This window comes from Aythya ferina, assembly GCF_964211825.1.
Source record: "Aythya ferina genome assembly, chromosome: W".
NCBI lineage: Eukaryota > Metazoa > Chordata > Aves > Anseriformes > Anatidae > Aythya > Aythya ferina.
This window is the reverse complement of record NC_140313.1, coordinates 3,676,534-3,704,430: the sequence shown is the minus strand read 5'-3', so window position 1 is coordinate 3,704,430 and position 27,897 is coordinate 3,676,534. Positions and strand designations below refer to the sequence as shown.

Below are 27,897 nucleotides of genomic sequence, written 5' to 3'. Positions count from 1 at the left end.
CATCCTTATAGTCCTCCCTAGTGGCCTGCCCACTTTTCCAAAGATTATAAACCCTCTTTTTTCTCCTAAGCTCAAGATGCAACTCTCTGTTGAGCCAGGCTGGTCTTCTTCCCCGCCAGCTCGTCTTTGGGCACGTGGGGACAGACCGTTCCTGCGCCATTAAGATTTCCCTCTTGAAGAGCGCCCAGCCTTCCTGGACTCCTCTGCCCTTCAGAACCGCCTCCCAAGGGAAAATTCTATTCTCCCAAGGGAATTCTATTAACGCCTATACATATTCATTACTTAAACCCGCCTACTCTCGCTTCGTATGCTAATTAGCTTATCAGTCCTTGCGCTTGTGCAAAGCCTTCCAAGAATTGTGGGCCGGGGTCTTCAGGATGTGGGCAGTGGTCTTTGGGATCTCGTGATGCACTTTTCACCTTTTGCTTAAAAAATGCCAGGTAGGATGAATCAGTTGTTTTCCAAGCTGAGTTGGCTTTCGGCCTAACTGAGGGTTGGCAGATAACGGGGATGTCTCAGTTAACAAGACATAACAGAAGGTTGACTCAAGTTATCTCAAGTCTCAGTCTGACTGAGGGTCGACAGATAACGGGATGTTTCAATTAACAAGATGCTTCAACATAACAGAAGGTCGACAGATAACAAGATGTCGTATATTTTGTTCTCATTAATTTTTAACCACAAGATTTATTCTATCCTAAAGTGAGTCTATACAATATCAAAACCTATCTTCATGAGGTGATCAATGTGCCTGTTCCCATCCTGGACACCGTTCTGCTAGCCTGTTCCTTTTTATTCCTTCTTTTTGCTTCTTTATTGATGACATAACTTCATCGTGTTGCCTTTTTTTTTTTTTATCTTGAGGGCAGGTTCCCCTCTTATACCCTTCTCTCCATGGCAGTCCTTTTCAAAACAACTTTTCATTGGTCAAACAAGTCTGAATATAACAACAACAGCAAACACACAGAAACTTCCACGCCTTAACGGCTGGAGAACAAGAAACCTGGGACTGTGTGGAGTCTCCTGAATCACCCTTCTTTGTTCCCTCTAAACTCTTTTACATTCCTGATGGCCTCATCGTTAAGAGTCCGATGTTATCATCAACCACGGACGGGGCTTTCCGAACCTCATGGCCACACTCCCAAATCTCACCCTTCTTTATTAATATCAACCATTTTCTGGACATGAATTACCACTCCATATATAACACAGGGATATTCTTGAACCCCTGTGGTAACACAGTCCAAGTAAGCTGAGTTTTCCATCCTCTATTAGGATTTTCACATTCAAAGGAAAAGAGTTTCTGGCTTTCAGTTGCCACGGGCAGGCAGAAAAAGGCATCCTTTCAATCTAGTACCATGAACCAAACGTGACTGTTCTCTAATTTTGTCAAAAGGTTATTTCCAGTTTTCCTTGTTCAAAAGAAATTTTTGCATCCAGTTTTTCCAGCAAGTCCCTTCCTAAGAAGGACCTTGGCAAATTGTGTAAGTATAAAAATTGATGAATTCCAATCATTTTTCCCAATTTAAATTTCAAGCATTGCAAAAAAAATGCCTTTTCCTGTTTGCCAATTGCTCCTATTACATTTACAGACTCAGCGCTTTTCCAGAGTCAATTTTTGAATTAACACAGAGAAAGAAGCTCCCTTAACCAACAAAAAATTCAAGCCTCTCCCTTTGTTCCCTAGCTTTATTTCAACCAGTGGACCTGCTGGGGTAGATGCCCCAGGTCCCCATCATTCCTGACTGTTGTACTGCTTAATGGAACAGGATCAGTCCATCCCCACGTGCCCAAAGACGAGCCGGCGTGAAAGAAGACCGGCCTGGCTCAACAAAGAGTTGCATCTTGAGATTAAGAGAAAAAAAGAGGGTTTATAATCTTTGGAAAAAAGGGCGGGCCACTGAGGAGGACTATAAGGATGTTGCGAGGCTGTGCAGGGACAAAATTAGAAAGGCCAAAGCTCATCTGGAGCTCAGTCTGGCTACTGCCGTTAAAGATAACAAAAAATCTTTTTACAAATACATCAACGCAAAATGGAGGACTAAGGAGAATCTACATCCTTTACTGGATGCGGGGGGAAACCTAATTACAAAAGATGAGGAAAAAGCGAAGGTGCTTAATGCCTTCTTTGCCTCAGTCTTTAGCGGCAATACCTGTTGTTCTCTGGATACCCAGTACCCTGAGCTGGTGGAAGGGGATGGGGAGCAGAATGTGGCCCTCACTATCCACGAAGAACTGGTTGGTGACCTGCTAAAGCACTCCGATGTACGCAAGTCGATGGGGCCGGATGGGATCCACCCAAGGGTACTGAGAGAACTGGCAGAGGAGCTGGCCAAGCCGCTTACCATCATTTATCAGCAGTCCTGGCTATCGGGGGAGGTCCCAGTTGACTGGCGGCTAGCAAACGTGATGCCCATCTACAAGAAGGGCCGGAGGGCAGACCCAAGGAACCTGTCAGTTTGACCTGTCAGTTTGACCTCAGTGCCAGGGAAGCTCATGGAGCAGATTATCTTGAGTGTCATCACGCAGCACGTGCAGGGCAACCAGGTGATCAGGCCCAGTCAGCATGGGTTTATGAAAGGCAGGTCCTGCTTGACGAACCTGATCTCCTTCTATGACAAAGTGACGCGCTGGGTGGATGAGGGAAAGGCTGTGGATGTGGTCTACCTTGACTTCAGCAAGGCTTTTGACACCGTCTCCCACAGCATTCTCCTCGAGAAACTGGCTGCTCTTGGCTTGGACTGGCGTATGCTTCATTAGTTTAGAAACTGGCTGGATAGCTGGGCCCAAAGAGTTGTGGTGAAAGGAGTCAAATCCAGCTGGAGGCCGGTCACTAGTGGCGTTCCCGAGGGCTCAGTACTAGAGCCAGTTCTCTTACAAGACTTACGAGGAGTGGCTGAGGGAGCTGGGGTTGTTCAGTCTGGAGAAGAGGAGGCTCAAGGGTGACCTTTTCACACTCTACAGGTACTTTAAAGGAGGCTGCAGTGAGGTGGGGGTTGGTCTATTCTCCCATGTGCCCGGTGATATGATGAGGGGGAATGGACTAAAGTTGCAACAGGGGAGGTTTAGGTTGGATCTTAGGAAAAAATGATTTACCGAAAAGGTTGTTAAGCATTGGAATGGGCTGCCCAGGGAAGTGGTGGAGTCACCTGTAGGTCTTTAAAAGACGTTTAGATGTAGAGCTTAGTGATATGGTTTAGTGGAGGACTGGTTAGTGTTAGGTCAGAGGTTGGACTAGGTGATCTTGGAGGTTTCTTCCAACCTAGATGATTCTGTGATTCTGTGAACTCGCCTTGGTTATATGCAGTAAAGAGTTACATATGCATGAAGTTTCCCAATGTGTGTATACATATGCATGACCTATCCTGGCTTCATATTAAAATTATCTCCAAGAAGTCATTTCCATAAACTCCTCCCATCTGCGCTTGCATAGTGTCTCCTGGTGGTGGTCTCCGGGGGTCGTGGGGATGAAGGCTGATAATTCTTCTTCATCACCACTAGTTGACCCCCTGCCTTTGTGCAGACTCAGCTGCTCTTGGCTCTTGTCCAAACCACAGGGTCGGTCTCAGCCTGTTCTTGAGACAGGATCTCTGTTTTTATCAGTAACCATCCTTTGTGAGAGGCCCCAAGACTCCTTGTTTCAGTTGATTTGCACAGTAGTAAGAAAAGACATTAAGCAGCATCTGTTTTTAATACAATAATCTAGGTATTCATTAGTCAGCATTCTGTCTACTAGGATTCTCTTAACTCCCTCTCTCACCATGACCGCTTCCCCGTGGAGCGTGTCCCAGCGCCCAGCCACCTTCTCAGTTGTGGGAACAAAAATGTTGTTTTTTTTGCACCAGAATTGGTAACAAGCACAGGAAGTACCAGACATGCTGCTTCTTGGGAATGCCCAATGTATGGGGGGCAGGAGGGGGAAGAAAGACAAGTACTAAATAAATATTCAACAGAAAAGCATTTACTGGGTGCAGGTGACCGTGTAAGAAAGAGGTGTTTTTTTCTAGAGTTGTTACATTGTTTAGAGTTATATTGTTTGGAGGGAAGGGATGTGGTATTGAGATATGCTTGCAGTGATGACAAAGCTTAACAGACAACCTTGTAAAATGCAGACAACCAGACTCCCTAGTGCAAATTAGGTGAAATTCATGGTATCAAGTCAAGCCAGATAAGGGAAGAAACATTACCACCTCACAGATTAAAAAAGTCAAAAGAAATTTTAAAAAATAACAGGCTGGTAACTGAAAGCCATGTATTATCTGTGAAACGTCAGATAGGTTGTGAACCTGGGCTACCCAGTCAATGGGGAAACGGGAGGGTCCCGGTTGTTGAGAAACAAAGTATATAAACTGTACTATGTGACTAGTAGGCGCGCTTCTGCTTGTGGGATGTCCACCATTGCAATCACGAATAAAAATGCAACTTCACTGAGATCCTCATCTGAGCCTAAGTTATTGGCTACATAGTGTTTCTCACAATTTGGGGGCTCATCCGGGATCCTGTCACCTGCCGGGGAGCCTCACCGCCGCAGCAACAGGAAGGCATGTCCCGCTGATTTCAGCGGTCCTGTGCATCGACAGTGGTGGTTCTGCGGAGAGCTATCAGAGGGCTCAAGGCTGATTAAAGAGGCAGGATCCATGAAATATTAGGGAAAGGAAGAAGGTAGGCACTCTGTTTTTTAAGAATTGACCCAGTAACTCTGTGCACAGACCAAGGTAAGAAATATTAAGTATTGCCTTGGGGGTCGGGTGAGACTCTGTGTGATGTGTGATTGAGACGTACTTTTGTATGAAGCAAGTGTGGAGTCTTGACCTGTGGTTCTGTAGATCTGCAAGGGGCCCATCTGTAGATGGATGAAGCATGAGATAAGAGAGAGAAAGGAAGAGTCTCGGGAAATCTGGTGTACGATACCCCTTGCATGGTAAAGTGCTTGGCAGTACTAAGTATGTTGTTTACAGGGGAAGAAAGGGGAATGATCAAGAGGACATCCGCTATCTGAGAATAAGAAAATAAGGAGCATAGTCTAGGCTCTGGTAAAAATTAGAACAAGGTAGAAGAGATATTGAGAATATTGAGAATTTTGCCTTCCTTGATACTAACAGTACTAACAGAATGAGTACTGTCCATTGCAGGGTGCAATGGACAAATTACGACTATGATTATTGTGACAAATAGCTGTTTCAGCCGAGTTAAATTCGGTAGCCAGGAAGTTGATTTTTCTAACAAATCTCTAATCCCCCAAGGGGGAATTCCCCAAGAGGAATCATCCTGAGCTACTGCATGTAGGATTTTTTTTTTCCCACAAATTTTTCCCAAATCTGTCTCTATCTGTTTTTGCTTTTTTATATATACACAAGTCTGATTTATTACTGTACATAGTCCCCCTTCCTTAGCTAAATGCATGTCCAGTTTTGGACATGCTAAGATAATGCTCCCGCCTTCCTCCTTGTTACACTCAAAACATTTAAGAACAAAATAGGATTACAAGATACACCACCGGGCCCATGTATTGGGCATCACCAACCAAAACTTGGATAAAACAGCACTTTGTTCGCCTCCGGCCATTCCCCTCGTGGAGAATACGGAACCGTGTATTGGAACTTCGCACTCGCTTCACAGCGATGCTGCGTCTCACTCACAGCACAATCACGCAATCACACAGAGCGGCCCCTTGCACTTCTCGTTCATACTACAAGAATATATAATTTAGAATGATAACCAACCAAACAAGTATGGTTTCTGACTGTGTTCTTTGTGGAGTGACTCACTCCACAACGATACTTTGTTTCAAACGCATACACTTACACAGATGCTTTCAACATGAGATACCCAGACATCCACAAATAAGACATTCAATTATTAACACTCCAATAAATCACAATTTTGAGAGGCCCGCTTACCCTTCTTCTGCTTCTTATAGTCATTAGCAGGTCCGTCCTGGCTCCCAAAACTGGGATGCAGCAGTAAGCTCGGATTTGCTCGATCTACTCCCAAGATCGCTAGCAACCACTCTATCGGTCAGCAAATGCCCCTTGACCACTCTGTCGGTCACCAAATCTCCCTTGACTGCTCTATCGGTCAGCCTGTAGGGTACCCTCCTCCCATATGGGGACTATGCTGCACTCCAGATATCTCTGCACAATTTACCAGCTGCCCCAGCCATGCATATGACTTACAGGCCCTTCCTGTACTGTAAAACATACCATTTATCTGCAGCTTCAGGAGGTCCTTGTCTACTTCTTCAGTGAGCGGCTGAGAGTGGAGTCCCCTCCGAGGAAAATGCTCAGGGTGCACCTAGGGGCATCCACTCCGCAGGCAATCCCACAGCTGAGCAGAGCGTCTCCTGGCTGGCTTGCCAAACTGATGTGCGGAAAGCAAACTCCACAATCAGTAAGATTGTAATGTAGGTATGTTTATTCAGCGCTGGCTGGCACTGGGGGTAGTCCCACCAAAGTCGTGTGCACCCCAACGCGGCAGTTGCCTCGGCTATATGTGGTGAAGAGTTACATATGCATGAAGTTTCTCAAGACGCCTATACATATGCATGACCTATCCCTGCTTTGTTCCAGAGAGTCATTTTCATAGATTCCTCCTATCCACGCTTGCGCAGTGTTTTCTGGTACTGGTCGCTGAGGGTCATGGGGATGAAGATTAGTGAGTCTTCCTCGTCACCACTGGTTGATCCCTCATCTCAGCGCAGATTCATAAGCTTCTCAGCTTCTGCTTAAACTGCAGATTCGGTTTGAGTTGGTTCTTGAAATGTTTCCTGTTTTCTGTCAGGAACTGTTTTTCGTGAGGAATCCCAGAATTTCCTGCCTCAATTTCTTTGCACAATAGGTAGCGGAAGATATAGTACATGTCCCTTACCTGTCTTATCTACTAAAATTCTTTCAGCCTCCTCTCAAGATGCAGAAAAAAGAAGTCGAGTAAATAAGGCATCTAATGTCGGAAGGAAAATGAAGAATAAATCCAGAGAGGATTCAGGGAATTGTTGAAAACTAAGAAAGAACTAAAAAGTTTTAAGAGAAAGATATTTTTAAGGAATCACGAGCCACGAAGTCTGAAGGAAAATGGATACTCCCTGATGGGAGAGAAATGATGAATAAAGCACCAATGAGGCAAATATTAATTGTTTTACATCAAGAGTCATCGGGAGGTGCAAGCAATGTGTGATGTTGCGCTAAGAAAGTATGTCTGTGTAGGAATATACACTTCAGTGAAACAAATATGCAGAGGATGTACCATATGTCAAAAGGTAAATAAAAAGGTCATCCGTAACCCACCTAGAGGGGGACGGGAGCCAGGGATTTTACCTTTCCAAAGCATCCAAGTAGATTTTACTGAATTACCTGAAGTAGGTAGATTTAAGTACTTGCTTGTATTAATTGACCATTTGTCAGGATGGGTAGAAGCTTTTCCTTCAGTAACAGCAACAGCTAGTGTGGCAATAAAGATAATCCTGGAACAAATAATCCCTAGATATGGGGTTGTTGAAAATATAGACTAGGATCAAGGAAGTAATTTTACTTCATCTGTTTTACAAGGATTAATGAGAACCTTAGGAATAAAATGGGAGTTTCATACCCCATGGCATCCTTCCTCCTCTGGGAAAGTGGAGTGAATGAATCAGACATTAAAGAAAGATCTGTCAAAACTGGTTTCAGAGACTAAGCCTCCCTGGACAAAGTGTTTACCTTTAGCACTTCTCAGAATTCAAACTGCTTCTAGAAAAGATGTAGGAGTTTCACCATATGAGATGTTGTTTGGAGTACCTGGTGAAAAAGTAGAAGTGGTGAGATATCTACTTTTGAAACTAAAGATATTTTTCCCAAAAACTATGTACTGCTTGTTCTCCAGTCGTTAAGACATGGAAGTTGCTTTGTGTTTGCTGTTGCTGGGCAGAGTTATTGACTAATGAATAGTTGGTGGAAAAGTACTGTTGTAGAGGTATAAGAAGTATAATGGTATAAGAAGGGAGCCTGTCCTCAATAGGAGAGAGTTGAAGTTATGTCATCAATAAAGTAGTAGAAGTTACTGATCCTGAAAGAACCCTGGTGTCCATGTGGTCTTATGCCACACCCGTCCTGAAAGGGAAAGGGGGAGAAAATACAATGCAGAGGGCTCAAGGGTTGAGATAAGAATGGGGAGATCGCTCAACAATTATCGTGACAGGCAAAACTCAGAGTAGGGAGATAGTAAGATTTATTGTCTATTACTAATAAGTTAGAGAAGCAAGAAACAAAGGACAGAAACCAAAAACGCCTTCCCCCCATCCGCCCTCTTCCACCTCCTCCCCTTGAGCGGCGCAGGGGAATGGGGGAAAGGGGGCTGCGCTTCGTCTCCACCGCTCCTTCTCAGTCACTCTCTTCCCCTGCTCCACATGGGGTTCCTCCCATGGGATGCAGTCCTTCCCAAACTGATCCTGTATGGGCTTCCCACAGGCAGCAGCTCTTCCAGAACTTCCAGATATGGGTCCGTACCACGGGGTCCATCCCTCAGGAGCACACTTCTCCAACCTGTGTCCCCCACGGGCAGCAGCTTCTGCCAGGTCACCTGCTCCTGTGTGGGCTCCTCTCCATGGGCCACGGGTCTGGCCCGGAATCTGCTCTGGTGGGGGTCCTCCACAGACCGCAGCCTCCGTCGGTGCAGGTCCACCTACTCCAACATGGTCTCCTCCATGGGCTGTAGCGTGGAACCCTGCTCCACCGTGGTACTCCATGGGCTGCAGGGGGACAGCCTGCTTCACCATGGTCCTCACCACAGGCCGCAGGGAACTTCTGCTCCGGAACACTCTCCCAGCTGCTGTGTAGCAGCAGGTTTTGTTTGTTTTTTTGTTTGTTTGTTTCCCCTTAAATATGCTCTCACAGAGGCACAAACATCGCTTACTGGCTCGGCTTTGGTCAGCAGTGGGGCCCTTACCTGACATGGGGCAGCTTCTTCTCACAGAAGCCACCCCTATGGCCCCCTGCTACCAAAACCTTGCCACATAAACCCACTACACCAGAAAATAAACTCTAATTAAATAAACTTATAAGGTATCACTTTGTCAAAGCCAAAACTTAATGATAAGTATTCTTATCTGGGCTGCAGGAGACTTGGGCGAAGTACTCTTGGGCTTACTCACTGTTTGAAGGTGGGTCTGTCTTTCTCCCTGGTGTTAAGAGAAACTGGAAAACAATTTTGTTTTGTCAAAGTAACAAACAGGGCAATAAACTTCAAATTTGAATGTTTGGTTAAATGGGAAACATGCCATGACAATTCTCTCCTTTCTCTTCCATTGCATTCAAAACCAAATGGGATCATTGAAATAAACCCCTCTGTAATTAAGTCAGTTCACTAATTTTAAGAATTAATTTATACTTTTTTTTTTCAGTCATACTTGCAGGATTTGTGGAGAAAGAGTAATTCATAATAGAGTGCATCTTTGATCATCTTGTTTTTCTGATCTTTGTTCAGCAATGACTTGCATCTTCTGTTTGTTTTTTGTTTTTTTCCCAGTTATTTGTGGTAGATGTCCAGACTGGTCAAATTACCAAGATTCCTATTCTGAAAGACCGTGAACCTGGCATGGTGAACCAACAGGGCTGTGGTATTCACGCCATTGAGCTCAACCCCTCAAGGACCCTTCTGGCCACAGGTGGAGACAACCCCAACAGTCTTGCAATTTATCGTCTGCCTACACTTGATCCTGTCTGTGTGGGAGATGTAAGTGGGAATATTTGGGGAAGGTTTATTCTGTCACTTAAAAGAATTACTACTTTGAAGTGCCTAAGGTCAGAGTGAGGTTAGATTTGGGAGTCTTGTGGTGAAGAGTGAAGAATTCCTGAAACGTTTAAAACATTCCCGATGAAGTGGTCTTTCTTGACAAGATGCCTTAAATATTTCTCCTTCCTTTTGACTCAGGCCTTCATGTAGATGTTACTGACAACAGCAGAGGTCAGAGTTCTGCAGCTGGCTATCTGCTACTGCTGAAAAGGCTTGACTCTGAAGATCTACATGACTTGCTGTTCACTAGCATGCTGCTGTACCTGCAGCTTTTCAAACAGAACTGCAGGTTTAGGGATCCCCCCCAGGGGAAAAGGTACTTGAAGTAGTAGTCTTGAAAAATTATTCTATAGCTTATCAATTGCAAACATAATGTTTTAGTTACCATTTATAGTAAGGACATGTCTCTGAGGAAGCGTGTGACTATTCTGCAAAAAACACTGCTTTCAAAATGGAAATTCTAAGCACTTAGATTTAAGGTCAATTTGTCTTTGGTTTAAGACCTGTTTTTCCATCACTTAATTGCTCTCTAACTATTCATAGAATCATAGAATATCCCGACTTGGAAGGGACCCATAAGGATCATCAAGTCCAACTCCTGGCACTGCACAGGTCTACCCAAAATTTTAGACCATGTGACTAAGTGCATAGTCCAGTCGCTTCTTAAATTCAGACAGACTTGGTGCAGTGACTACTTTGCTGGGGAGCCTGTTCCAGTGTGCGACCACCCTCTCGGATATATTAATATAATTAATATATATTAATTATGCATACATATATACACATATATATGTATGTATATATACATATATATACACAATATATATATCAATTATACACTTAGTTTAATCAAACTGACAAAAAAGTTAAAATTGCTGCTGGATACTTAAACTGCTCCGGACTGATACTGGAATTTCACCTGTATAATGTTTCTAACATACGTCTGTCCTTTTTGTGCTTGTACTAAAATTCAAAGTGGAGAATACTTGTCTGCTTTGAGAGACTGCTCAAGAGTATAATGGCACAGCTAATCTGACTTTTTTTTTTCCTTTTAGGATGGACATAAGGACTGGATATTTTCAGTTGCGTGGATCAGTGATACTATGGCTGTTTCTGGTAATATTTTTGTCATTATTTTACTATACTGATGTGCAGCACTTGATAAGTCTTAGGGAATCACCTTTATCTGACTTGCGGAAAGCAGACTCCACAATCAGTAAGATTGTGAAGTAGGTAGGTATGTTTATTCAGTGCTGGGTGGTACGGGGGTTAGTCCCACCAAAGTCATGCACACCCCAACACGGCGTTTGCTTTGGTTATATGCAGTAAAGAGTTACATATGCATGAAGTTTCACAATGCACCTATACATATGCATAGCCTGTCCCGGCTTCATATTAAAATTAATTCCAATAAGTCATTTCCATAAGCTCCTCCCATCTGTGCTTGCGCACTGTCTCCTGGTTGTGGTCGCCGGGAGTGTGGGGATGAAGGTTGGCGACTCTTCCTCGTCACCGCTAGTTGACCTCTTGTCTTTGCGCAGTCTCAGTTGCTCCTTGACTCTTGTCCATCCTCAGGACCAGTTTCTACCATTTTCTTAAGACAGGCTCACATTCTTATCAAGGGACTAACCTTGGTAAGGGGCCCAAGGTTTCTTGCTTTAGTTAATTTGTACAATGCACAATAGTTAGCAAAGACATTAAGCAGTATCCACTAGTTTGATACTGTCAGCGCTCTATCTCTATTTGCTAAGATTCTCCTAACTCCCTCTAGCAGTACCCCCTTTTCTAAAAAGTTAATAAATTCTTTTACTATTTCTGGGTTCAATATAGTGTTTCCCTATCTAACACTCTTTCAAAGTATTTGTTAGACTCCAGTTTCCAGTTGGTTCTTTTTCTACTTGCTGTAGGAGTTTCCTGTATTCTTAAAACACCATAAGGTACATCAGTTCACCACGCAAAGAACCATGGACAAAACTATGACCACGATTATTGTGATAAACAACTGCTTCAGCCATGTTAGGTTTGGCAACCAGGAAGTCAATTTTTCTACCAAGTGTGTAAATCCCCAGGATGTATCATCCTGAGCTACTGCATGCAAAATTTTATTATTTTCTCCAGGTCAGTCTCAGTCTGTTTTTGTTTGTTAACATATACACAGCAAGTTAGCATCTGGTGTATATGTTAACATTTTCGCATGGGAGTAGTTCAAATCTCTCCCCTAGATGTTCACAATCGTCCTTGCCAAATGGACATGTTCCATTTCTTAGGTAAACTATCACTCACTGCCTGGGTGAGTTTCACATAGGTATTGTGCTCCCACTGTTCAGTTTCCTTGACCAATGATACCATTAAGACCGTGAAAAATGTAACCTTCCAGGTTGCACCTGAGTAACCTTCCATGGGGTCTTGGGTGTCTTTTTCACTCTGGTGTGATGGATCCAGGCGTTCTGCTATATTGTGCACTGGTCCACCTAATCCTCTACCCCGAGTCCCACTCACATGCTTTCCAATTTCATTGAGCTGTTTACCTAAGGCCACCATTATAGGAGGTCATAATTTCATCCCCAACTTGCATGGATATTCCTCTTTGTATTCCATAGGGTTGTCCATATAAGATTTCAAAGGGGCTTAGCCCTTCCTTTGCCCTTGGTCTAGTTTGTATATGCAAAAGGGCTAAAGGAAGAGACTGAGGCCACACCAAATTTGCTTCTTGTTCCAATTTCGCAATTTGCTGTTCTTTTTTTTTTCTACTTGGCCACTCGACTGAGGGCGATATGGGGTATGTGAAGTTGCCAGTCTGTACCCGAATAGCGGCTAATTTGTTGTACCACCTTTGAGATAAAGTGTGGTCCCCTGTCAGAGGATATAGTTACTGGAACCCCAAAATGAGGTATTATTTCTTGTAGTAATATCTTAGTTACCTCCCAAGCCTCGGCTGTTCTGGTTGAGAATGCTTTTGGCCATCCTGAAAAGGTGTTAGTTAATACCAATAAATACTGATACCCCCATTTTCTTGGGAGTTTGAAAAAATAATTTACCACTGTTTGGAGCTTGATTCCTGTCTATGGTTTACTTTTATACCTGTCTAACAGTGGTATACAAATTAGGTCCCATCCATTTTCTAAAACTGTTATACTACTTCAGCTCCCCAGCATGCTTTATTATGTTCTCTAAATCATTTTCTAAGGCTTTTGTTAATGCCTGTTTTTCTGTTCTTGGTACTAGTGCCAAAATTTGACTCTCAGATGCCCATTCTGCCTCCCCTTTGGCTTCTGCATCAGCCAGTCTATTTCCTCTTCCAATATCAGTATCCCCTGCTTGATGTCGTTTACAGTACATAATGGCAACTTTAGTAGGCAGGTATACAGCTTGGAATACCTTCAGTACCTGTTCTGCATGTTTAACTGAGGAAGATAAAAGTGCTCTCTCTTTCTAAATTGCCCCATATGCATGAACCGCACCAAAGGCATATTTCAAATCTGTCCAAATGTTAATTCTTTTGCCTTTTGCCAGCTCAAAAGCTCTTATCAAGGGTATGATTTCCACCTTTTGAGCTGATGTTTGTTACCGCATATCCTGTGAGGAAAATTTTCTGGCAGACGAAGCTGCTGCCATCTAAATGCCAATCCTCCGCATCTTCTAGGGGTACATCTTTTAATTCGGGTCAGCTGGAGTATACTGTGTCCATGGTCTTGATGCAATCATGAATGGGTGATCTGGAAACTCTGTTACTCAGGAAAGAGGCTGGGTTCACAGTATTAGTGCCGAAAAAAAATTTAGTAAAATAATAGTCAATGCTACACATTTCTTTTCTTCTTTAGTAGCTATCACTTGTGTGTATTGCAACAGTGTCCTCATTTCCTGTTTGGTCTTTCAAGCTTCAAGGTCACAGGATAGTTGTTTCCCAAATATTGTATTATTACAGGGCTATTGTTTCTATATTCCAGGTGTTATAAATGAAGTCTCAACTCAATCTGAATTTAGTAATATTTATAAAAGGAATATTTATAAAAGGTATAAAAGGTATAAAAGGCAAGTAAACAGCACTGGGTGAGCGGGGAGTCTACGCTCCACCATCACGCACACACAAACATCAAACATTCTAAATATACAGAACATTGCTTTACATACTAAACACGAGTATGCCTATACATACGTACAATCAGGAAAGGTAACAAACAATCCTTTAAGTTCCATGACTTAACAGTCTCCATTTTCCATTCCTTTTGAACAATATGTCTTGCTTTAAGTTGTCAAGCAACTCAGTCTTCAGGCCTTATGTATCCCGTTCTTCCCGGATCGAAGAAAAGCATATCCATCTCCTTTTCAAGGCCAATAGGGCCTGGGTCAAAAGGCATGTCCAGGTCACCAGGGGGCATAACAGCAAAAGCCTTCGATGGCAGTAGCAGCAGAGGGGCCGATGGTGTAGCAGAAGGATCGGTGGACAAGCCCACAGCTCCCTCACTGTCTGGCAAACCACACGTTTCTGACTGTGGTCCCACATGGCTTTTTAAGGCCTCAGAGACTGCTCGCCAGGTGCCGAGCAATCCCGCTGCAACCTTGTCGTTTTTAGTTGCAGAGTCCCACACCTTGACCTCAATTTGGTCCCATGTTTCAGGATCATAAACTGTCTGATTGTTAATAAGGAGAATAAGCTGTAAGGTTACCAGGACAGTCTTTGTTTCTAAGGACGTATGATTCCCCATAATGCGCAGCTGCTTACCAGTGAGAGGCAGTTGTGTGCGCGGGTTTGCTTCTCTCAGCTTGAGCTTCTTCCCATCTCCAGTGCGCCCATTTCCAGCGACTTTCTGTACGAGATTCTCTGAGCAGTTTGCTAAGTCTGTCCAAACTGGTTTAAAGATTGAAGCCGAAATTTCCTTAAGTGGTATATTCTTTATTGCAGCGCTGGATGCACGGGGGATCTCTCCACCAATCGTGCATGTTCGAAGTAACAAACCATCTCATATTTATACAGCAAAACGATGAATATTCTATTAACGCCTATACATATTCATTACCTAAACCCACCTACTCTCGCTTCGTATGCTAATTAGCTTATCAGTCCTTGCGCAAAGCCTTCCAAGAATTGTGGGCCGGGGTCTTTGGGATGTGGGCAGTGGTCTTTGGGAGGAAGACCGTAGATCTTCCTCGTGATGCACTTTTCACCTTTTGCTTAAAAAATGCCAGGTTGGCTGAATCAGTTGTTTTCCAAGCTGAGTTGGCTTTCAGCCTAACTGAGGGTCGACAGATAACAGGATGTTTCAATTAACAAGATGCTTCAACATAACAGAAGGTCGACAGATAACAAGATGTCATCTATTTTGTTCTCATTAATTTTTAACCACAAGATTTATTCTATCCTAAAGTGAGTTTATACAATATCATTCCCCCCTTTTCTGGAAAATCTAGTAAATTCTTTTACTTAATACGAAAATTTTTCTTCCCAGTCTTTATGATATGTACCCCTCAATACCTTGCCATGCACATTTGTCAAGGAGGCTAGCATGGACATTCATTGTAACAATTTCCAATTCCAAACAAGTAATACAAAAGACAATATTAAACTTATACCAACTAATATCAATAAAACAATAATTGGGTAACTCAATGTGTTCAAAATCCCAGTTGCATTTGGCGACCATCCAAAGAATTTATCCCACCAGTTGTGACTTGTGTCTTGTTTTACTCTTTGCAAAACTCTGCTTATTTCCTTTGTATCATGATGGACAGTGATTAGTTGTTAGACTTGATCAGCTGGTGGGATACCACTGGTGCCAAATATAGAAAATCACACCCGACGATTCTAACAAAGTTACAAATACAAAAGTTAGAATGATTTTTGCTAGGGAGAATTATGTTCTCCTTGTCTACTTCTACAAAATCACAAGCAGTTCTTAAACACACACAGCCTTGACAAATATATATACAAGCACAGTCTTTTGACTAGTATTTGGATGAATTTCAAGGTGGCAGACAACTTGCTCCGTGTCAAAACATACATCCTGAGCATCAATTGTATTGCTTTCACAAATAAATCCTTGTTGTTCCCGGGTAACACATGATTCTAGATTTACAGACTGCCATTTCCCATTCTCCATCCGTGCCCATGTTCTATGCTCCGAAGGATAGAGCACTGTCTCCTCATGGTTTAATCCTAGTGCAATGATGGGGTGGATAACATAAACTGTGGTATTACGTATAGTAAGCACGAAGGCAGTAGCCATGTTAACAATGGGATCATAAGTAAAATTTACCAGGGTCCACAAGGTCTGGAACTTCTTCTCAAAATCATTGGCATTGTCCCAAACAGTCTTTCGGACTTCAGCTGGAAAAATGTCTTCACTTCCTTCCCTAATGATCAAGGCAGCCGTTGCCTGCAACCATAACTGTGCTTGCATACAACTAAGAGCTAAGGATACATTATCTTGAACCATACTAAGTGCATCTATTATTAGTTTGTTGTAGTCCAATTTACCTGGGCGAATACAGCCTTCTCGTTGGCCATTTTTGGAAATCAGTTTATTAACAGTTTTACTTTAGGTCAGAGGTTGGGCTCGATGATCTTGAGGTCTCTTCCAACCTAGAAATTCTGTGATTCTGTGATTCTGTATTACCAAATACTCCCGACCGTAATGTCCTCATTTTGTTCGACTAAGCTTTAGTTTCAGTTCATCGTCACCTGGCGTTACTTTCCAGGGGGCTTCTGGAGCTTTCTTCACTCGGGAATAGTGGATCCAAGAGGCTCGTTCTCTAATCTTGATAGCAGTGTGAGTTGTCAGCAACATTTGATATGGTCCATTCCATTTTTCCTCTAGGGGTTGTCCTGAAAAAGTCTTTATATATATATAGTCCCCAGGCTTAAAGGGGTGGATTGGTTGATCCAACCCTCTAGCCCTGGTCCCTAACACAAATTTATGTACTTTATTTAATTGTTTTTGAAGTTCGGTTATATAAGTATATAAATATTCTGATCCCAGCTGCATTAGATCCTCTCCACTAAATAGAAATTGATATGGCCTTCCATATAAGATTTCAAAGGGGCTCAAATTCTCTTTTACTCTAGGTTTAACTCTGATTCTAAGTAATGCTAAAGGGAGGGATTGAGGCCATGACAAATTAGCTTCTTGTCCGATTTCAGCTATTTGTTGTTTAATTAAATGGTTCATTTTTTCTACCTATCCACTTGTCTGCGGTCTATAAGGAGTATGCAGTTGCCAATCTATCTTTAGAATCTTACTTATCTGTTGTACCACTTGTGCACAAAAATGTGAACCTCTATCAGAAGACATTGCTACTGGAATCCCAAAGCATGGTATTATTTCATTTAACAACACTTGGCTTGGACTGGCGCACGCTTCGTTGGGTTACAAACTGGCTGAATAGCCGGGCTCAAAGAGTCGTGGTTAATGGAGTCAAGTCCAGTTGGAGGCCAATTGTTTGGAATTGGAAATTGTTACAATGAATGTCCATGTTAGCCTCCTTGACAAATGTGCATGGCAAGGTATTGAGGGTGTTAGAAATGGCTCAATCTTCAAAATAGGATTAAATAAAAAAATAGGATTTATTAAAAGAATATAAAAGAATAGAGGTAAGCAAACAGCGCTGGGTGCACCGGGAGTCTCCGCTCCACCAGGACGCACACCAGTTACATCAAGTAGCTGATTTTTATGCTCCTAGACTAATACATATTCATTACTACTTCTAAAAAAAACCAGGTTATTATAATTAGCTTCCGGGGTCCAGTCCCTCCTACTGGAGCATGCGCATCAGTCTCCTCTGGGGGTCTCTAGGGGTCTTTCATGCTGAAGGCTCGTAGTCTTCCTCTCCAAGTTTTTTTCTCGTCCTTCCCCTTTGTACTCCTTTGGCACCGTACCAAGTTTATAGAACATTTTCTGCAGGTCTTGTCTCCCAGCCGTCCTTCAGCTTCTTTTTTCTTCTTCTTAATCTCTTGGCCACCTGGCCAGATATCAGAGGCCTGCATAGTATCCCATAACAGTCACTAGTTGTTATCAGTTGTTCTGAAACCCCCAGACATCAAAGACTTCATACAAACACAAATAGCTTTCTTATTGACACTTCACCAGTAATTAAAACATTCTTCACCAGCCATTCACAGGGACAGTCACACCTATAGCAGTGTTAAGTTAATCTCGAAGAAGACAGAAAAAAGGCTGTAACTGTTAGAAATAGAAGTCCGGAATAACAAAAGCAAACAGGTCCATAAATTTGAGGAGTATTTTCTGAAGACTTGATAAATTGACTAGAATGAGGGGGAGACTGGGACACACTGCAGCTGTGGTTCAAGCATTGAATTGCCAGTGCAGGGCCCAGAGGCAGACAGGATTCAAACAATTCATACAGAATTGTTCTTTATGGACACGAATTGTTAAAACATTCCTCACAATCCCTTATCTTCTTTTCAATATCCCCAATTCGTGTCTCTTCTGTTATTAATAATTGGATTTCATCAGTTTGTTCTTGGAGGGTCCAATTCTTAAGCATCATAATTGACATACTCCCTTCTTTTTTTAATGAAGTTATTACCAATGTACTATTTATCACCCGGCGTATTAATAGTGTAAGACAAGGTATCATACAAGGTACAAATAATAACGTCATTATACCACATAATAATAAAAATAACACCCTTTTAACCCGTGGTCCACCAGGCAGCCATGAAAATAAATCTCATTCCATATCCTTCCAGGTTTGTGTTGGGACGTGGGCTAATTTTCTAATTTCCTTGGTTATCTTTTTAACTACTTTCCCATTATCGTCAATTTGTAAGCAACAATTAGAATAATTTAGTTTACCACACACACCCCCTTCTTCTGCTAGTAAATAGTCCAAGACCATTCTATGTTGGAAAATAGCATTCCTCATCTGGGTAGATTGGTCAGCTAGGAGATCCAGAGCTGTTGCTGTTTGATTAGTTATTGTTTCGAGAACTGCTTGTAACCTAATTATGCGATTCAAATTATAAATAGGTTCTCGAGCTCCAGATATTACTTCATTCGGATTCCATGTAGCTGGTCCATAATACTGTATGATTCTTTCAGGGGGCCATTCATTTTCTCTCCATTTTTGAGCACTACCTCCAGCTAAAGAGGTATCAATATATCGTTTCTCCCTATTGAGATCATCATATAATTTTACTCCTAAGTGATTCCCTTGTATTTGAGATAATAAAAAGAATAAAGGTCTTATGTATCCCACGTAGCATATTCCTGACCAATCTTTTGGTAACCTTTTATAGGCCCGTTTGCCACATATCCAATAATGTCCTTTTAAAGCCCACGTCCCATTTGGAAAAGGACCATCCCAGTTTTTTCTATTCCTTGGGGCATGAAAATACAAGGTGTTTTCGTTACCAAGTGGCCCAGTTACAATGTTTGCTTCCTTAATACTCGTATATATACGCTTCCAAGCCCCTACACTAGATTCCCACTCACAATTACAGCTAATTTCTCCTTCACGACTTGTCATATTATTGGCTGACCAGAAATGTTTAAAAAACACTTGCGTCCCGTTCTCATTTTGCCACCTCCAGCGATAGATTTTTACCACATGCTGTTCCCTAGTGGTGTTATCACGCTGACAACTCAAGATTTGAACATCGAATTGTCCTTTTGATTGTGCTCTTGCCATGGCTTTACACCCAGGTCCAAAGAATTCCTTAGATGAGCATTTCAGCCAAGTCCCATTTTTCAGCTGGACATGTGTAGCATTCCATTTTCCTTTACTTGCTGTACAGTTTATAGGTCTACATTCAGGATCAGTACTTTCATATCCAGGGGACAGAGTCCATTTACAAATGCTTTCTCTCACCTTTACTGTCCCTGTTCTGTTTAAACAATATATACCTTTTTCTGATGAATACAATTGCCACGGGCCTTCTTCCTCTTTCCAGAATTGTGTTCCATTATGAACTTCACTTAAATTACTAACCCACCATTTAGGTTCGACTGGGCCAGCTACCCAAGGCCAACTTTCAGCTCCTCTTGGTCCCCCACAAACCCAGCAATTGCTAAGATTAAAAGTCTTAGCCACTTCCTCCCCCAGAATAAAAAAGTTATTCCCATGGCTCAATTGCCCTTGTAAGAATAGTACCAGGAAGTATAGCATCCTTCTCATCCTTCTACGTCGTCTGGGGGGGGTATGTAGGGGTGTGAGAAATGTCCTCAATCAAGGGGTTGGATCCACTTCCAGAATCTACTTAAACTGGTGTCACTGTTCAGCCTTCGAGGGTGGTTCAGCTCCTGGAAAACTAATTACAATAGGTTAAAAAAAACCTCTTACTACATACATACATTTTTCGTCTGCTCGCTTGTTTCTTTTTCTGGGACAGCTTGATTTCAGTGCGGGAGAAGTCCGGTCGAGGCCCTCACACTCGGCAGTCAATACCCGTAGGGGTTGCCTCCCTCGGTAGATTATACACACTATACACACCGCAGTGGAGAGTCCTGCCCCGGTCTTGCCTTCTCCCCTTTCTTCATTGCAGGCTTGTCCCCTTCTTCTGGTATTTCATGCAGAGCAGGCCCTATTTCCGGAACATTAGTTCTTTTTAGTTTTAACTTCAGTTCCCCAGGAGCGGACTCAACCTTCCAGGTTTTGGTATTTATTGGTCCTTTCACTCTGGATGCATGGGTCCAACCCCTTTCTGCTGTTCTCACAGCTGTTTCAGTGGTAAGTAAAACAAGATACGGTCCCTCCCACCGGGGTTGTAAGGATTCTTCTTTCCAAGTTTTTATTAAGACCTTATCCCCTGGTTGTATTTGATGGATGGTAAATCCTAAAGGTGGTGTCTGAACCAGTATTCCAATTTCTCTTAGTTCTTGCAACCTCTTCCCAATAGTAATTATATATTTCTGGATACTTCGATCCTCAACTACATTATCCCCCAGGGGCATTCCCTGTGAGTAAGGCATACCGTATAACATTTCATATGGTGATAATCCAGTCTCACTGTGTGATTTAGTTCTTATGTTTAAAAGTGCCAATGGTAAACATCGAGTCCAGGGCAATTGTGTCTCAATCATTAATTTAGCCAATTGCTGTTTTATTGTTTGATTCATTCTCTCTACTTTCCCTGAGCTTTGTGGGTGCCACGGAGTATGATATTCCCACTGAATACCTAATGATTGACATAATAATTTTATTATTTTAGAAGTAAAGTGTGTGCCTTGGTCAGAATCAATGTACTGGATTATCCCATATCTAGGTATCAGATGTTCCAATAAAATTTTTGTCACCGTTTGTGCCGTAGCTCGTGCCACAGGATAAGCTTCCACCCATTGTGTTAAATGATCAACAATTACCAATAAATACTTGATTCTCCCTACTTTAGACAATTCAGTAAAATCAACTTGTACTCTCTCAAAAGGCCGATATGCTGTTTTTCTTCCTCCCGCTGCCGCCTGTCGAAATATTTTCTTATTTATTTTCTGACAAGTTAAACAACCTTGTGTGATTTGCTTTGCTATTTCAAAAACCCCTATACAACCAAATTGTTTAAGTAAGTGATTACTTAATGCTCTTGTACCCCAGTGTGTTTGGGTATGCAAACGTTCCAATATTTGTCTTGCATAAGCTTTTGGTAACATTTCTCGCCCATCTGGCAATGTCCATTTTCCTTGTTCTAATTTAGCACCTATTTTCTCCAGTTTTGTTTGTTCTTCAGGAGTAAACTTCTTTTCTTCTTCTTGTTTTTCTTCTTCTTGTCTTACTTCTTCCTGTACTATATTAATTTTAGCAGCCTGAATTCTTAAAGCTGCTTCCTGAGCTTCTTTATCTGCTAGATTATTTCCCCTAGTGTGGTATTCCAATCGTTTCTGATGCCCTCTTACATGTACTACTGCTATTTCTTTAGGTTCCCTTAAAGCTTTTAAAATTTTCCTTATTAATTCTTGATGTATAAGATTCTTCCCTTGAGTATTAATTAAACCTCTTTCCTCCCAAATTTTTCCAAAGGTGTGAACCACTCCATATGCGTATTTAGAATCTGTATATATAGTTCCACTTTTTCCCTTTAATAGTTCCAGGGCCCTGTATAGGGCATACAGCTCACAAGCCTGAGCTGACCATGATGGACTCAGGGGGCCTGATTCCACAGATTCCAGGTGTTTATTAATTATGGCATACCCTGTTTTTCTTTTTCCCTCTACTACTCGAGAGGAACCATCTATGAATAGTATCTCTCCCTTTTCTAATTCAGTATCTCTCAAATCGGGTCTCACTTTAGTCTGGGTCTCGATTACCTCCAAACAATTATGTTGTAGTTCCTCTGAGGGTTTTCCAAATAAAAATTGTGCTGGGCTCTGAGCAGAGGTTACCTTCAGTTCTAAATCAGGGGAGTCAATTAGTATAGCTTCATACTTTAGGATCCGGCTGTCTGTTAACCATTTCTCCGCTCTCTGTTGTAAGACACTTCTGACATTGTGTGGAGTATACACTTTTAAGGGAGCACTAAAAGTAATCTTTCTCACTTCTTCTATCAATAATGCTGTAGCAACCAAGGCTTGAAGACAAGCAGGCCACCCCCTACTTACTGGATCAAGTAATTTGGAACAATACCCCACGGGTTTTTTAATTCCTGCCCAATCTTGAGTAAGGACTCCATATGCTGTCTGGTTTGATGTGTTCACAAAGAGAGAAAAGGGTTTCTCTAGATCTGGGAGACTTAATACAGGTGCTTGTATTAATGCTTTTTTTATTTCTTCAAATTTTTGATCATCTTCTGTGGACCACTTGAATCGATTATCAATTAGTTTTTCATATAAAAATTTAACTTTTTCACTGTAGCCTTCAAGCCACGGTCTACAATATCCTAATAATCCCAATGCTTGCCGAATTTCCTTTTTAGTTTGTGGGGGGTCTTAAGGAGAGGATCCCAGATACCCTGTCAGGATCCAATTTCTTTTCTCCCCTGCTTAACCAGTGTCCTAAGTATTTTACCTCCTGTTCCACAAATTGTAACTTTGATCGGGACACTTTTAATCCCTTTTCCCCCAGAAAATTTAACAAATTAATAGTGGCTTTTCGGGTTCCTTCTTCAGTCTCTCCAGCTATTAACAAATCATCCACATATTGCAATAACTTTACCTCCCCAGGTAATGTAAAATCTTGTAGAACTTTTTCCAAAGTTTGTCCAAATAGATTCGGTGACTCAGTAAACCCTTGTGGTAGCACAGTCCACCTTAATTGTTGTTTTCGTCCTGTCTCCGGGTCTTCCCACTCGAAAGCAAAGTAATCCCTGGAATTTTCATCTAAAGGACAGGTCCAAAAAGCATCTTTCAGATCTATTACACTATACCAAGTATATTTGGGAGAGACATGACTCAGCAGGGTGTAAGGATTTGCTACCACAGGGAATTTAGTGATTGTTCGCTGATTTACAGCTCTCAGATCCTGTACCAGTCTGTATGACCCATCCGATTTCTTCACAGGGAGGATGGGTGTATTGTGAGGTGACATACACGGTTCTAAAGTCCCTTCCTCCAAAAGTCTATCAACTATAGGTTTTAATCCCCTTCGACCCTCCATTGGTATAGGATATTGTTTAATTCGAATAGGACGATGTGGATCCATTATCTGAACATTTATGGGGTCCATTTCCATTTTTCCAATTTCTCCCTCCTTATACCACACTAAAGGGTTAATAACTTCTTCATCTTTTTGGGTTAAAGTGTATAATTTGATTTGCAATTTATCCCCTTGACTCTGAATGCTTAAGTTCAATTTTAAAATCAAATCCCTTCCTAGTAAATTGTACCCCGCTTCAGGAAGCAAAAGTAAATCATTAAGACAAATCTTTTGATCAGTTTCTATTTCCACATCTTTTAAAACAGGAACCTTAAAGGGCTCCCCTCTTGCCCCTATTACAGACGTATAACTCTTCCCTTCTTTTATTCCCTCTGGGAGCTTTTGAATAGTGGATCTTTCAGCTCCTGTATCTACTAAAAATAGTACTTCTTCTTTATGGGGACCAATTAATAGTTTTATCAAGGGCTCTGTTGATGTTGAAGTCCCCAGAAGATATAGCCCCTGACACCCCTATTCTTCTTTAAACATTTTCCCGTCTTGTTCCCGCTTACGACAATTCTTCTGTAAATGTCCTCTTTTTTGACAATAGTAACAAGCGGGGATCGCTGAATTCCCTTGAGAAGGCTGACCTCTAGGGGTTTCTTCTATACTTCTTCTCTTCTCCCTCTCTCCTAACAAGGGCTTTTTCTGACTTTCTTTTACTGCTGCTACAAAGATCTTGGCTTTTGTTTTTTGTTTCTCCTCATCTCTCCTGACATATACTTTTTGCGCTTCTCTAAGTAACTCTTCTAATCCTCTCTCTTGCCAATTTTCTAACTTTTCCAATTTCTTTCTTATGTCCACCCAGGATTTGGCTACGAATTGTGTTCTAAGGAGTGCGGTTCCAATTGCTGTATTCGGATCGATCCCCGAATACATTTGTAAACTTTTCTTTAATCTGTCCAACCATTCTGTTGGAGATTCCTCTTTTCCTTGTTGTTCATTGAATGTTTTATTAATGTTTTTTCCTCGTGGAACCGCTTCTCTGATCCCTTGTATAATCATTGTTCTCAAATCTCTCATGTTTTGTCTTCCCTGGGGTTGCTGGTGATCCCAGTGGGGATCCACATTTGGCCATTTTTGATCTCCTGGGGGTCCAGCTTGATTTTGTCTTTCCCAAATCCTCATTCCAGCTTGCCTAATCATTCCCCTTTCCTCAACAGTAAATAAGATTCCTAAAATGGATTGTATTTCTTCCCAGGTATAAGTGTTAGGACCCAGGAATTGATCTAGTCTTTCGGCTACTCCGAGGGGGTCATTTAACAGAGTCCCCATTTCTTTCCTAAAAGATCTCACCTCTGTGGTGTTTAAAGGGACTGCCACGAACCCAAATCCTCCCTGATTGCCTCCAAGGGGTACTTCTCTTAATGGATATAGAGAGGTTTCTTCAGGTGCGGCAGTCTTACTTCTTGTGCATGCAGCCGGAGGCAGGTCTAATTCTGGTGCTGTTTGTGGTGGAGGCAGGGACCATGGCTGCACTGCCGGAGAGATTACCGGAGGGGGAGCCGGGAGAGCCGGGAGTGTGTTATTAGGACCCAGAGGTGGTGGTGGTGGTGGTAAATTATCCAGCGGCTCCCATTCATCATTCTTTCCTTTTTCCTGCTTTTCCTCCCCTCCAGAATCCTCATTTGTTTTTAGTGCTAATATTGAGGCTGGACGTGGAGTCCCAATCCACAATTCTGCATACTCACTTTCTTCCTGACAGAAAGGCTCTTTTGAATTAACGTATATATTCAAAGCCTGACAAATCCAATCATCAAACGATCCAAAAACAGGCCAGAAAACACACGGTCTTAAAGGTTTTTTTGGCCATTCTATCATACAGTAATGAACCAATTTTAATTTATTTTTTCCTTTTCTGGGGCCCCTATTGTTCCAATTTCCAATCATTATTCCTAATGGACTTTCTGGTGGTATATCTGGTATTTCGCTCCCTTTCTGGTCCTTGGTCTTTGATTTTATCTGACCCATCTGGGAATTTTACTAGTGGCAATTCCCACAGCCCTTGGTTGCCCCGAGTGAGAGTGTCTTGCAGGGGGCTTAGGACCTATCACCCACCCACGTATCACTCCATTCACCAGCCCAGCCCCCCCGACAGGAGATTAGAACCAGTGAGAAAACAAAAAGACTTCTACGCCTCAGACTTTAGAAGCCTCAGTTACACTCTCACACACAAACACGGGCAACCGTACCTTTACCCAACCGGACGGTATCTTACGAATCAGTCGTCTTCGTCCAGAGTCCAACCGGACGGTATCCACAAGCGTCTTCGTCTGGGATCGAACCAGACGGTATCCAAATGACTGTCGTCTTCGTCCGGTTCGATCCCGGACACCGGAACCCAACCAGACGGTATCCAAACGACCCTGTCGTCTTCGTCCGGATCTTCGCGCGCAGAATTACGGGCACAAAAACACAGCCGGCAAGGGAGCTCAAAAAAATCAAAATTCTTTGCTTACCTTTATTCAGGTTCAGGATGGCATTAGTCCCGATCTGACTCAAACAGGAGCCACCAAATGGTGGGGCGCCCCTCCTAGAGTAAATCAGAATTCAGGAACTATAGCCATCCCGGACGAGCCCCCAAATTGTTATAAATGGCTCAGGATTCAAATTAGAATTAAATGAAAAATAGGATTTATTAAAGGATATAAAGGAATAGAGGTAAGCAAACAGCGCTGGGTGCACCGGGAGTCTCCGCTCCACCAGGATGCACACCAATTACATCAAGCAACTGATTTTTATGCTCCTAGACTAATACATATTCATTACTACTTCTAAAAAAAATAGATTATTAAAATTAGCTTCCGGGGTGCAGTCCCTCCTACTGGAGCATGCGCAGTCTCCTCTGGGGTCTCTTCTGGGGGTCTCTAGGGGTCTTCCATGCTGAAGGCTCGCAGTCTTCCTCTTCCCCTTTGTACTTACTGGGCACCATCCCAAGTTTACGGAACACCTTCTTCAAAACACCTTCTTCAAATCTTGTCTCCCAGCCGCCCTTCAGCTTCTTTCTCGGCCCCCCCCTAACCAGATACCAAAGATCCACATAGTATCCCATAACAGTCACTAGTTGTTATCAGTTGTTCTGAAACTCCCAGACACACGGGTAATTAAAACATTCTTCCCCAGCCATTCACAGACACATCTATAGCAGTGTTAGAAATAGAAGTCCGGAATAACAAAAGCAAACAGGTTCATAAATTTAAGAAGTGATAAATTGGCTAGAATGAGGAATGAGGGGGAGACTGGGACACACTGCAGCTGTGGTTCAAGCATTGAATTGCCAGTGCAGGGCCCAGAGGCAGACAGGATTCAAACAATTCAAACAGAATTGTTCTTTATGGACACGAATTGTTAAAACATTCCTCACATAGAGTACATAACAGGCTTGATTGGGCAGGTCCTGCTCGGTTGGCAGATCCCCTAGTATTGACTAACCAGGTGGCCTTTGCCAAATGCGTATCCCAATTTTTGAATATCCCAGCACCCATTGCTTTCAGTGTAGTCTTTAACAGTCCATTGTATCACTTGATTTTCCCAGAGGCTGGTGCATGATGGGGGATGTGATACACCCACTCAATGCCATGTTCTTTGGCCCAAATGTCTAAAAGGTTGTTTCGGAAATGAGTCCCATTGTCTGACTATTCTTTCTGGGGTGCCATGTCGCCATAGGACTTGCTTTTCAAGGCCCAGGATAGTGTTCCGGGCAGTGGCATGGGGCACAGGCTATGTTTCCAGCCATCCGGTGGTTGCTTCCACCATTGTATTTATGTGGCGCTTGCCATTGCGGGTTTGAGGGAGTGTGAGGTAATCAATCTGCCAAGCCTCTCCATATTTATATTTCAGCCATTGTCCTCCATACCAAAGAGGCTTTGACTGTTTGGCTTGCTTGATTGAAGCACATGTTTCACAATCATGAATAACCTGTGCAATAGTGTCCATGGTCAGGTCCACCTCTTGATCACGAGCCCATCTGTATGTTGCATCTCTACCTTGATGGCCCAAGGTGTCATGGGCCCATCGAGCTATAAATAATTCACCTTTATGTTGCCAGTCCAGGTCCACCTGAGCCACTTCAGTCTTAGCAGCCTGATCCACCTGCTGGTTGTTTTGATGTCCTTCAGTGTCCTGACTCTTGGGCACATGAGCATCTACGTGGCGTACTTTTACAACCAGGTTCTCCACTGATATCATATAAACTCACTTTAGGATAGAATAAATCTTGTGGTTAAAAATTAATGAGAACAAAATAGATGACATCTTGTTATCTGTCGACTTTCTGTTATGTTGAAGCATCTTGTTAATTTAAATATCCCGTTATCTGTCGACTCTCAGTTAGGCTGAAACTTGAGATAACTTGAGTCAACCTTCTATTATGTCTTGTTAACTGAAACATCCCGTTATCTGCCGACCCTCAGTTAGGCTGAAACTTGAGATATCTTGAGCCAACTCGGCATTTCTGCAGCTTAGAAAACAACTGATTCAGCCAACCTGGCATTTTTTAAGCAAAAAGTGAAAAGTGCATCACGAGGAAGATCTACGGTCTTCCTCCCAAAG

General features: G+C 42.5%; 1 protein-coding gene and 1 long non-coding RNA gene across 7 annotated transcripts in view; one reads left to right on the top strand and one right to left on the bottom strand.

The window, feature by feature from the left end:
• The window catches only part of LOC311426438, a 403,748-nt gene that overhangs the window by 252,449 nt on the left and 123,402 nt on the right, over positions 1–27,897 (bottom strand). The gene's annotated exons all lie outside the window — the stretch shown is intronic.
• LOC311426296 (DDB1- and CUL4-associated factor 12-like) overlaps positions 1–27,897 on the top strand; it is a gene marked incomplete at its 3' end in the record, with an annotated part of 124,446 nt that overhangs the window by 48,283 nt on the left and 48,266 nt on the right. For all 6 annotated transcript variants that reach the window (XM_084502637.1, XM_084502639.1, XM_084502638.1 and 3 more), the window contains 2 exons: positions 9,499–9,705; positions 10,821–10,881. In XM_084502637.1, coding sequence (XP_084358763.1) covers positions 9,499–9,705; positions 10,821–10,881 — 268 coding nt within the window. The remainder of the gene's footprint in view (positions 1–9,498; positions 9,706–10,820; positions 10,882–27,897) is intronic.